At 37.3% G+C, this 12,579-nt stretch overlaps 3 protein-coding genes across 3 annotated transcripts; all 3 read left to right on the top strand.

Annotated features, from left to right (window-relative positions):
- The first annotated feature begins 884 nt into the window (after positions 1-884).
- LOC141628329 (inorganic pyrophosphatase 2-like) lies at positions 885-1,915 on the top strand. The gene has a single exon (XM_074441488.1). The coding sequence runs from the start codon at positions 947-949 to the stop codon at positions 1,787-1,789; it is 843 nt and encodes a 280-aa protein (XP_074297589.1). The 5' UTR covers positions 885-946; the 3' UTR covers positions 1,790-1,915.
- A 6,386-nt stretch (positions 1,916-8,301) lies between these two features.
- LOC141642238 (glucan endo-1,3-beta-glucosidase 8-like) lies at positions 8,302-10,660 on the top strand. The gene is made up of 2 exons (XM_074450961.1): positions 8,302-8,740; positions 9,486-10,660. Exons 1-2 carry the CDS (start codon positions 8,418-8,420, stop codon positions 10,582-10,584), a joined length of 1,422 nt encoding a protein of 473 aa, XP_074307062.1. The 5' UTR covers positions 8,302-8,417; the 3' UTR covers positions 10,585-10,660.
- Positions 10,661-10,917: 257 nt separating this feature from the next.
- On the top strand, positions 10,918-11,982 carry LOC141642240 (NADPH-dependent aldehyde reductase-like protein, chloroplastic). Its single transcript, XM_074450962.1, has one exon. The coding sequence runs from the start codon at positions 11,008-11,010 to the stop codon at positions 11,797-11,799; it is 792 nt and encodes a 263-aa protein (XP_074307063.1). The 5' UTR covers positions 10,918-11,007; the 3' UTR covers positions 11,800-11,982.
- Positions 11,983-12,579: the final 597 nt, after the last annotated feature.

The raw sequence follows: 12,579 nt of genomic DNA, 5'->3' as shown, positions 1-12,579 counted from the left end.
CTTGTTATACGTCAGTGACCATAAGTTTCTACTAAAGAGAAGATGGGCCAACTTATATAAAGCCCATTTGCTAACTACTGGCTCGGTTTTGTTTCGGCTGCGTAATAATGTTGGGGGCTTCTTGCAATTTCAATGCTCTTAAGAGTTAAGACTGATAAACTGTATTCAGTCGCGGGTTTAAGAATTAAATTTAACATGGGAGGAAAATTTTAACGAGGACGAACTTGTAATAGTATAAGGAAAAATAAATTAAAATTAAAATTTAACAAAAAAAAAAATATTGAAATTTTTATTTTCTGAGGCGATCGCCTGGTAACCTTCCCTACCCGGACTACTGAATTCAAGCCTACGTCATACGAGTATTATTAAAGGTCCTTATTCTTTACTACTAGGGTAAGATATTTAGTGAGTTAATGTCTAGGATGCAGTTTGGTCTTGGATCGGCAATATCAAATCCAAAAAATGACCTTATTAACTAAGCGAGTTGAGATATGCAGATTTAATTTCTGCACAAATCCTAATCTGAATTAAAATCCAATAAGGATGATTTTAATGCTAAAAGGCCGGTTCGAACACAAGTTCGAAGTACCACCTCTTATATTTGACTTTACTCTATACAAATCCTAATCTGAATTAGAATCCAACAAATCTATAATCAAGTTTAACACCTAAAACGTGTTTTCTAGACCTAAAAACAGAAAGAGGCGGTCTTACTTTACTTGTACTACAATCTCTACTTAGTTGTCAAGGTAATAATATTCCTTTAGCATAATCGCATCTAATTAACAATATTCTACGTAAATTAAGACCTAATCCTTCCATAATGCATACCTATAAATACCCCTTCAGGCTTCAACTCAAATCCATCGTAAAATTATCAACAAAAACACAAAAAAAAAAAAAAAAAAAAAAAAAAAAAAAAAACTTCTTGGTTAGTCTCACTATAATGGAAGGTAATATTGTAATTTTCGACTTCGACAAGACGATCATTGACGTCGATAGTGATAATTGGGTGGTCGACGAGTTAGGTTTTACGGACCTCTTCAATAGACTCCTTCCTACTATGCCATGGAACACGCTTATGGATACAATGATGAAAGAAATACACACCCAAGGTTGTACTATTGATCGAATTTCCGAGGTTTTAACTAGGGTTCCGATTCATCCTCGTGTTGTGCCAGCCATCAAAACCGCGCATGCTATGGGGTGTGATTTAAGGGTTGTGAGCGATGCGAATACATTCTTTATTGACACCGTATTGAGTTATCTTGGGATACGAGATTATTTCTCGGAAATTCATACAAATCCGAGTTATGTGGATGAACAAGGGAGATTAAGGATATTTCCGCATCATCAAGATTTCGAGACGTCTTCTCATGGATGTTGTAATCCGTGTCCTCCGAATATGTGCAAGGGAGAAGTTATAAAAAGGATATTAATATCCGAGGAAGCGGCGAACAAGAAGATTATATATTTAGGAGACGGATGTGGAGATTATTGTCCGTCTTTAAAATTAAGGGATGGTGATTTTGTTATGCCGAGGAAGAACTTTCCGGCTTGGGACTTAATCTTGGGAAACCCGAGTTTGATTAAAGCTGAGATACATGGATGGAGTGACGGAGCTGAGCTTGAGCAAGTTCTATTATCTATAATCCAAGAGATTAACTTGGCTCGATTCCTTAATGTCGATTTAGAGGATCGAACATTGGCAAGAAGAGATGATTTGTTGATGAAGTTACCTGCTGGAGTAGAATTAGCTTCTCCACTTGTTGTTGGAGGCCGGAGATGATAGTTTAATCACCATAGTTAGTTACTCTGTTGATTATCTTACGGATTTGTACTGTATTCCTTCCGTCTCAGTTATTTATTTACTCATTAATGTTTTTGGGTGTCTAGCTAGCATTCATTTGTTTAACTCATTTGTTTAACTTTATATATGGAGAATAATGATTTTGATGAGTTTTTGGGTAACTAGCACTCTGGTGATTACAATGTTTTAATGTGAAACCGTTTTACATGAGACCTGCTCAAGAATTAAGAGTACTTCCATCCTCTTATTTATATAGTCATCTTCTTATTTTAAATTTAGCCCTATTTCTTCTCACCTTATTAAATTTTGTCAAAGATATGGGGGAACATTTAATATTTCTCCTAGTTAACCAAGTGTACTAAGATATCATCCTTAATTCTCAGTTACATTACTCATAAATCCATAAGCAAAAAGGAGACAACAAAAGCAAGATAAAGATAGAGCCGTCAAATAACTTTGAGAAGTCAATTTGAGCCCCCAAATATAAGAACAACAAATTTGACAATGCTGCATGTTTACCTCAAAGTTTCGTTTTCACTTAAAGAGAATATTTGGACACGGGCTATAAAAACCTTTTGAACTTGCTAATTTACGACCCTAAACAAAAGAAGTACTCTATACCGTGTCATTTTTTTTATGGACTATGAAGTTGAGAAGTTTCTCTGATTGGGTTAGAACTTAGAAGGCTTTTGCAATATTAGTTTGGACACCATACAATGAGGCTTGCCTACCATTTTGGGCCTGCGTTTTCGTCGTACGGAATCTTGTATCTTACTCTTGTGAGAGGGCTAGGAAAAAGTTTATAAATAATTTATTTGATACAAATTTGGATGAATATGTTTGTTCGTCTTTATAAATATGATTATGGTTGCATTTGGGTGGAGTTAGGATTTGAATTTAGCGAGGATCGAAAATTTTACGCAAGTAAACGGGCAATCATATAGGGACAGCTTGTAAGAAGTTCAAAATTTTCAACTACAAATTTTTGAATTTTCATCCTTCAGCGCATAGGAGTGTTCATTACTCCGAGATCAGACTGAACTCTTTGAGCCGAAGGTCAAATAAGGGTTAAAAAGGAGGATTAGGGAAGGGCCATATTAATATTGGTCCGGTCTGGAACAGAAAAACGTTTGGACTGGACCAAATATGGCCCAAATATGATTTGTCATTGACTTGATGTAGTATATAAATCAACAACTCTCTTATAGACGGTCCTATAGCATAGAACTGGCCCAAAAAGAGAGAAGCCCAAAGAAAATAATTATATTTATTTATATTTTAATTTTATTTTAACGCCCGACATTTTATGATAAAAACTAACATACCTAAATATAATACTCCCTCCAATTCACTGTTTTCTTCCCTATTTCCTTAAACGGATTATTCAGGTTTTCTTCCCCTTTCTTATTTTGGAAACTTTTTACTCTTATTTTATTCATTCATTTCTCCATTATCAAACCCCACCTAACTTTTACTCTTATTTTATTCATCCCTCTCTCCTCTCACCATACCCCACATAACTCACAATTCCTTATTTAATTCCCAATTATTCATTCCTCTCTCCAATCTACAAACCCCACCATCTTTCTTTATTCATTTTTTAACTCTCTCCTTAATTCTTGTGCCCCAAAACAAAGGGAAGAAAACACTGAATTGGAGGGAGTATTTATCAATATAAAATTTTATGTTATAGGAGTATATTATAACTCAAGATGTTCGTAATAATAAAAACAAACAACTTTAACTTCTTACTAAATTTAAGTACATAATTACACATCTTATAATAGGTGTAAACAAAGTAGAAAATCAATCAATAAATTAACAATTTTAAAGATTATTTTGTTATATATGTTCGGTCCATGGTCCGTCCGCGGTCCATTCAGCTTGGTCCAGAATCGGACCGAAGACCACAGTAGAATAAATAGGTGGATCATGGGTCCGACCAAATAAAGTACGGTCCGTTTTCTTCTGGACCAAATAGCCTGATCCGGTCTACCGAGCGAACACCATTATCAACGAGTGAAGTAGCGAAAGCCCCTAGCTTCATCAGTGGCATATGAGATAAAGGTTAGGTATAAAATTGCGAGATTTTCATAACCTAGCATAGATAGGCGCCCCCACAATAATTTAGAGCATTTTCATTACCTTTCTTCTTTTCTTTTAAATTACTTTGGTTATTTCCCAAAACAAGCACAACAATCATAAATGGAAGCAATAAATGATGATGTAGGAGTGATCCACCAATGTTAATGACAATATGAGTGCGTTTTAAATGAAATAAATTGACTGAATAAGGAAATGGATATGTGTAATCACAAATTCTCGTTATAGACAGATACTATCCGTCTATACGTATAGACGGATACCATTTTCCCTCATAAAATACTCATTTGCCATAAAATGGGAAGCACATGGGGGTGCCCCACCTTGTCCCCCTACCCATTTTATTAGAGGTCTTTACCCGTCTGTTCACCCCACCCGTCTATACCAAGACCTATTGATGTGTAATAGGGTCCTAGTGGTTTGGGTATGGAGATGCGGCAAATAAGGCTTGTGTGGACCAAAGGTGACGCTTCTTCACATAAAAAAAAAAAAAAAAAAAAAACTACGTCGACGTAACAGTTGGGGGAGCTGTCTATGTTCTCTCTTTTGCTGATCATAGCATTGTTGTTTCTTTGCCTGGTCACGCTTATCTCTAACTAAAAGATTAAGACTTTACCATGTTTATTCACGGATCGATATAAGTCTTAATAACAGTAAAATATTATTATTTTATCCTAAAGACTCAACTCAGTCACTTTTATTTCTTCCACTTTATCCCTCAGACTCATCAAAAATCTTAACAACAATAAATACGACCCGCTTTTACCCATACAAAATACTATTTACGGGTCTTAAGGCGAGTCTTGAAAAACCAAGACGCACCCTCAGATTTGTCTACCGTGTCCTCAACTTTATCCCTTGTCCTTATGTAAAAGCTGCAAGCCTTTACTTCATACCCAACTTCAAACGCTTCTTCATACCCGATTAATCTTAGTCTAAGACCATCCCCAAGCAAGGTCAATTGCTTGGTCATGACCTTACTTGGTCATGGTTAATGGGGTAATTAAGGTACTTAATTGGTGACCAAAGATGTTAATTTGTGACCAAAGGTCAATTTGTGACCAAACTTGGTCACTTTGGTCACAAATTGACCACTTATGTGACCTCCTATGTGTCCAAATTTGATTGGTGGAACAATAAAAAATAATAAAAAAAAGTATATAATATGATAGTGGGATATGATTGAGAATGTTGTGAAGTGGAAAATGATTGGGTTGATGACCTAGGTCGCGACCTTCTGTTTGGGAGGGTGAAAATAGGTCAAGGTTAATAAGGTTGAATTAAGAGTAAAATCGGGTCGTGACCTAGTTAGCGTGACCACTGCTTGGGGATGGTCTAAGAATTAAGATTTGCTCACTTAAGTATTGATCAATATATAGAGACTTAAATAATGACCGCAGTCGAACCCCTTCATGATAGTATAAGGTCTTTTAATGAATGTGGCGTAATAATCGACATTTTTTCTTTATAAAGTGTATATGTATCTCTTTTAGGTTAAGGGGTGTGTAAGGCCTCCGGCAGCCACATGCGTGTAGAAACTGGGCCTCTGTTTTTGAGCACCAAATTTACAAACTTTATTAATGAAATTTGATGCAAAACTCGAAGTATAGTACACTTGTAAGTTTATATTTGGAGCCTCATTTTTTGTGGTACACAGAGCGCCTGTTTGTTTTAACACGCCCTGTTTGTTTATGTTTAGTCCGCGGATAATGAGCTAGATCATTGAAGAGAGAAAAATAACACGAACATGACATCATCACACTAGATTATCATAGTTTTATTAACATGATAATGTGAGAAGAGCGACTTTATTTCCAAGAAGAAAAAGAACAACTTTACAATTAACAATCATTTTTGATAATTAGTTTGTAACGTAATACAATTTCATTCATGTATAGATGTATTTAACTGCTCAGTTGTGAAAATAATAATAAACAGCTTCAAATTATTTATATGAATTCATGAACACTTAAATCAATTAGTAAACAGTTATTCTAATTTAATTATAGGTTTTGAGTTTAAACCCTAAAATTACTAAAATTAAAATTAAAACTTATGAGGAAAAGCCTATCCGACTCGAGTCCGAATTAATCCGGACGAAATGCACACTCGATTTTTTTGTACTACTTGGTATCTTTAGTTGATAAAATCACATTGTTCTGGGCCCTTAATGCCTTATGCTCTTATGAGCTTATGGGTATATGGAACGTGTGGGTCATTCATCAAATAAGACGTAGCGAATAAGAAGATTGAATACCGACATCGAAACCACAAAAGCGCGGCACCCTCCTCATTTATACCGGAACAATACATGCTAGTCGGTGGCCGACTCTAATCTTGTCATTGGATATCTAAACTCTTTCTGAGATTTATTTTGTTAATTAACTAACAAATTATGGTACAACAAAAAATATCAAATATACGAATTATATGATTATATAATGCTCGTATATTTTATTTACAAATTAATCATCACTTTTAAATATTTTATAAAAGTCATCATAATGTTTGTTTACAAGTTGTAATGTTGGTTACTTTTAAATATTTTATAAAAGTCGTTCATAATATTTGTTTATTTTGATTTTTATCACATTGACTTTTCGTTGCATTAGGGTTATATTTCGAGTTAATGTCGTATTAACTTTTGAGTCAATTTCGGGTTATCTTTCAGATTTGATCTGTTGGGTCAGGTCGAGTCAAAGCATGTATGGACCGATTCGGCTTACTGCTCACCCCAAGTCTGATATGGTTCGCTTTCATGCCGGCCTTAATCTAATTTTGTCGCGTGATAAGTTCCGTTATCGGGCCTGGGCCGCACCCGCATGGAGGAGAGAGAGTCCGGCTTATAAGTCCAAGGAGGTTCCATCCCAAAACCAATTGGCAATGGGTGGAGTAACTCCTTGGTTTATATGATAGACAACTCTCTCCTCTTTTTCCAATTTTAAGTTTTTGTCCAACTGCAATTTTTTTGGCCCAACTTTTCTTTTTCTATTTTTCATGCCCAGGTCTCCTCTTTTTCCAATTTTAAGTTTTTGTCCAACTGCAATTTTTTTGGCCCAACTTTTCTTTTTCTATTTTTCATGCCCAGGTCTTTGTTTTAGTTTTTCGACCATGGGCTCTGATACCATGTCCTCTTTTTCCAATGTGGGATACTCACATGTGCCTTTATCATGGGTGAGCTGTATCCTGACACCCCCTCACATGTGAGGTCCCTGTTCAGGCAGATTGGAAACATGTGTCTTTATCATCGGTGAGCTGTATCTTGACACCCCCCCTCACATGTGAGGTCCCTGTTCAGGCAGATTGGATTTTTTAAGTTTTTGTCCAACTGCAATTTTTTTTTTGGCCCAACTTTTCTTTTTCTATTTTTCATGCCCAGGTCTTTGTTTTATTTTTTCGACCATGGGCTCTGATACCATGATAAGTTCCGTTATCGGGCCTGGGCCGCACCCGCATGGAAGAGAGAGAGTCCGACTTATAAGTCTAAGGAGGTTCCATCCCAAAACCAATTGGCAATGGGTGGAGTAACTCCTTGGTTTATATGATAGACAACTCTCTCCTCGGATACTCACATGTGCTTTTATCATGGGTGAGCTGTATCTTGACATCGCGTTACTGGTCATCATCGAGTCAACTCTGATTTGCAGTATTTTCGGATTCTGTTAGATAAGTCTAACCAGCTCTAACCGTCTTAAGAAATACCTACTTCGAATCAAGGAGCGAGCTTTAACCACACAGACTTGGGAAATTGCTAATCTCCTCCACCTTTCGTCTCACCTTTTTGACTCTATATCTATCTCCACCCCATCCAACACACAAAACACAAAAAGATGATGTACTTTATATAAACACTTCCTTCTTCCACTAATTCAAACCACAAAAATCTAATAACAAAATTCATAGCCGTTGCACTCTGCCCCCCTCCCTTCAAATTAACAAATCATAATCCATTTTCAAATCATCTTAAAAACTTAAACCAAAACAATTAACCAACAAATTTACATTTATATCATAAATAAATAAACTCCTAAAAATCTACACTTTCACAAATCCACAAGTCACATCAAATCTTCCCTCTTCATTTTTCCTTCTTAAATACTCCTTCCTTCATCTATACACAACTTCTTTTTCCCTTCACTTGCACTGTTGCACATATAAATTACACCTTTGATTTCTATCCAATTTTCTTCATTTGGTTTTCTTGTCTTTATTAAGTTTCCACTTTTGATATATTGATTCATTTTCGGGTTTTCTTAAACATCGTCGACAAATTACTTCAAACCGTCCACAAATCACATTCTTTTAAACATAATAATACTCAAAATTTCTTCCACTTTCCCCACTATCCCACAATTTTAGTTACCTCAACTTTCTTCCACTTTCCCCACAATCCCACAATTTTAGTTACCTCACCCTATACATAAAAAAAACCACCTTTTTACCTCTCACACATATTTTCCTCATCTGGGTACCATTGAAAAAATTGAAACTTTTTGGGTTTAAAATGGGATTTTTTTATTTAATTATTATTATTGGGGTATTAATTAGCAATAAAGTTGAAGGATTAGGGGTAAATTGGGGAACACAAGCAAATCACAAATTACCACCAGATACAGTAGTGCAAATGTTGAAAGATAATGGAATTAAAAAAGTGAAATTATTTGATGCAGATGAAAATACATTGAGTGCATTTCATGGTAGTGATATTGAAGTTATGGTTGCAATTCCTAACGCTGATTTAGCTGCTATGACTGATTATAATCGAGCTAAAAAATGGGTTGCAAATAATATTACTCGCTATAATTTTAATGGCGGTGTTAATATTAAGTAAGTTTCTAATCTCAATCTTATTTTTTTATTGCATACCCTTTTCGTCTTTCCGTCTTAGTCATTTGTTTATTTTTATATTCATTGTGAAAGAGTTATTTTAATTAGAAGTAAATAAATGATTGGGACCGAGGAATTGATTGTATGTAAAGTTTGTTTAGTTGTTAGTTTTTTGATTTATTTGTTGGGTTTGTGGTATTTTAAGTAGTCCATTTGATTATATTGGTTAAACCATGTTTAAATATAATAACGGTTTTTCTAACAGGTGCCCTTGACCAAGGCCTTGGGGGTTTGGGGCATACATTAAAAACCATGTGGAAGGGGAATAGGGGATTCATGATGTTCTTTCACTGATTACGGTCTTTGGCCATGCGTTAGAAAAACCGATTATGTTTTAAGAATGTTTATTTGTTGATATGGAAAGTGGATTTTAATGGGGAAAGTTGGATTAGATAGATTAGTTGTGTTGCATAAACGCGTTTTCTGTGATCCAGAAAATAAAAAAGGAAAGTGCTAGCTGATTGTTTTGTTCTCTCGGTGTCCCCATTTTGGTTGTTATTCTCGCGTTGTTCAGCTGAAAGAACTGTGGCAAGTTGTGTTCGCCATTATCGTCCTTGCCAGTGTATGATGCTTGTGAGATAGCGACTTTTTTATTGGAAAACCTGGTTTCGTCCATTTACATGCTGATTCTTGAATGTTTGTTGTTCACCATAGACAAAAATTGTAATGTTTTTTCTGATTGCAGATACGTGGCAGTTGGGAATGAACCTTTCTTGACGTCGTACAATGGTACATTTCAGAATATCACTTTCCCAGCCCTTAGAAATATCCAAACTGCTCTCAACGAAGCTGGTTCAGGAAACACGATTAAGGCAACTGTGCCCCTAAATGCCGATGTTTACCAGTCACCAACTTCTAACCCAGTTCCGTCTGCTGGAATCTTCAGACCTGATATCCTTGGTCTCATGACCGAAATTGTGCAGTTCCTAAGTCAAAACAATGCTCCCTTTTCAGTGAACATCTACCCTTTTCTTAGTCTTTATGGAAACCCTAATTTCCCGGTCAATTATGCATTTTTTGATGGAGGATCCGATCCTATTCTGGATAACGGGGTACAGTATACTAATGTTTTCGATGCCAACTATGATACATTGGTTTCCGCTTTGAAAGCCATTGGGTATGGAAACATGCCAATAATGATAGGTGAAGTTGGTTGGCCAACTGATGGGGACATTAACGCGAATATCAACAATGCTGTGCGGTTCTACAAAGGCCTTTTACCAAGGATTGCAGCTAACACTGGCACTCCCCTTCGGCCGGGTGCCATTGAGATGTACTTGTTTGGGCTCATTGACGAGGACGCCAAAAGTGTCGCTCCCGGAGCTTTTGAGAGACATTGGGGTATTTTCCGGTATGATGGACAGCCCAAATTCCCGATGGACCTTTCAGGTCAAAACCGCGATATCTACCTCGTTGGTGCAAAAGATGTGCAATACCTAGAAAATCAATGGTGCACATTCAACACAAATGCTAAAGATCTCAGCAAGCTTGCAGATAATATCAACTTTGCATGCACATTTGCCGATTGTACCCCTCTTGGTTACGGCTCCTCCTGTAATGGATTGGATGCTAACAGTAACGCGTCTTATGCTTTCAACGTGTATTTTCAGACACAGAATCAGAATCTTGAAGCCTGTGACTTTGAAGGTTTGGCAAAGTTGTCGACTCAGAACATCTCTACCGGGAATTGCAATTTCACCATCCAGATCGCTTCATCTGGTTTGAAGACCACTGTATCTGTGGCCTTTTCTCTGATCACTATTCTTGTGTATCTATTCTTGTAAGTTTGGCCTTGTTTACTTTATTAGGCTGTTTTGATTGATTAATTCACTTTCTGAAATTTACAACCAGGCTTCGGGTACTTGGATTTTGAATCATGCATCTCCTAGAATGTTGTATAACACCGGTGTCACATAACAAACTCATTTTTACAAGGTTTCAAAGGTTTAAACATTCTGAAGCGACCCTTTTATATATAAAAACATTCATTTATTGATAGCAATAAATAAGTATTTCTCCGAAAAAAGGAGCCGCCTCAGAAAAAGTATTCAAACAAAAGTAGATAGTTTGGACAAGCGTTAGCAGTGACATCAGAAATTGAGCAGAACTGGTCAACTTTTCCTATAAACTAATGCAATAACAAAACCTATATAACTGCACAATTAATACCAGATGATCAACACAACCCAGATTTCAATCTCTAACAAATGGCAGCAGAAACCAGTAAACCATCGACGGCCTTCCCGCTACGAGACCGGGTGGCTATAGTCACTGGCGGGTCCCGTGGGATTGGCAAAGCTATAGCCCTCCACCTAGCATCTCTTGGTACCAAAATAGTAGTGAATTATTCCTCAAATACAACACAGGCAGAAGATGTGGTCTCCGAAATCAACTCTCTTGGAAATGATAGTCGAGGAATCGCTTTTCAAGCTGATGTGTCCGATCCTGACCAGGTGGAAGCGCTGTTCAATGCTGCAGAGGAAGCGTTCAATGCTAAAGTCGACATTTTGGTTGCGACAGCAGGCGTTCTTGACCCCAAGTACCCGTCTATTGTCGAAACGACTGTGGAAGACTTTGACAAAGCATTTAATGTGAATGCAAAGGGCACGTTCCTGTGTTGTCGGGAGGCGGCTAAGAGAGTCAAACGCGGAGGTGGAGGGCGGATTATTACGTTTTCATCCTCGTTAGCAGCGGCATTTAGGCCGGGGTATGGGGCATACACGGCGTCCAAGGCGGCTGTTGAGGCGATGACCAAGATTCTAGCTAAGGAGCTCAAGGGGACTCACATTACAGCCAATTGCATTGCACCAGGACCTGTTGCTACTGAACTGTTCTTTGCTGGTGCCACGGAGGAGCGTATCCAGGGTGTCATCAATGCTTCACCTTTGAACCGTCTTGGTGAGCCTAAGGATATTGCTCCAGTTGTCGGGTTCTTGGCTGGTGACGGTGGTGAATGGGTCAATGGGCAGATCATAAGAGTCAACGGTGGCTTCATTTAGCTTCAGATTTTGTTCAATACTTTAATGCTGGCAAAATTTTCAGACTGTGTAATGTTTAAAGCAATAACAATTGATAAAATTGCGTTTGATTCAAGTCTTGACAATAAAAGACGTCTTATCCTAGTGGTTAAAACAAAGGTTCATTGTACGATAGGCTGTAATCTTGTATCTTCAAATTCCTATCCTCGCTACATTGTACCGATCTCATGCTCCGTCTTTTATCTAGAAAAACTTTTGACAATTACACAACAACAAAAACATCAGAGCCCAAGATTTTAGCTAAGGAGCTTAAGGGGACTAACATAACAGCAAACTGTATTGCACCTGGACCTGTAGCGACCGAGCTGTTCTTTGCTGGATTGTCACAGGAGCAAATACAAGGGGCTACCAATGCCTCCCCAATGAACCGTCTAGGCGAACCCTGGGATATTGCCCCTGTTGTTGCGTTCCTGGCCGGTGATGGTGGCGAATGGGTCAATGGACAAATCATTAGAGTCAATGGAGGGTTCATATAGCTGTGATCCTTTAGAATTAAAGCATGTCTTCTACTTCAGTAATTATAGTGTGAGACCGTCTCATAGACCGTCTCATACTCTCATCTATGAGATGGTCCCTTCACATAGAGAACACCCATTTATTAATAGCAATAAACGAGCATAAACTCGGCACCAAATTGGAGTAGATTGCTACTATTCTAGTAATCCGCGAATACTTAAGGCAAGTAGTGGCGGAGCCAGGAATGTATGAGGTCGAATTTTTTTCCTTGGCGATTTGTTTGTT

Source organism: Silene latifolia, chromosome 2 (assembly GCF_048544455.1).
Source record: "Silene latifolia isolate original U9 population chromosome 2, ASM4854445v1, whole genome shotgun sequence".
Lineage (NCBI taxonomy): Eukaryota > Viridiplantae > Streptophyta > Magnoliopsida > Caryophyllales > Caryophyllaceae > Silene > Silene latifolia.
The sequence above is the reverse complement of the archived record's forward strand: the minus strand, read 5'-3'. Positions and strand labels throughout refer to the sequence as shown.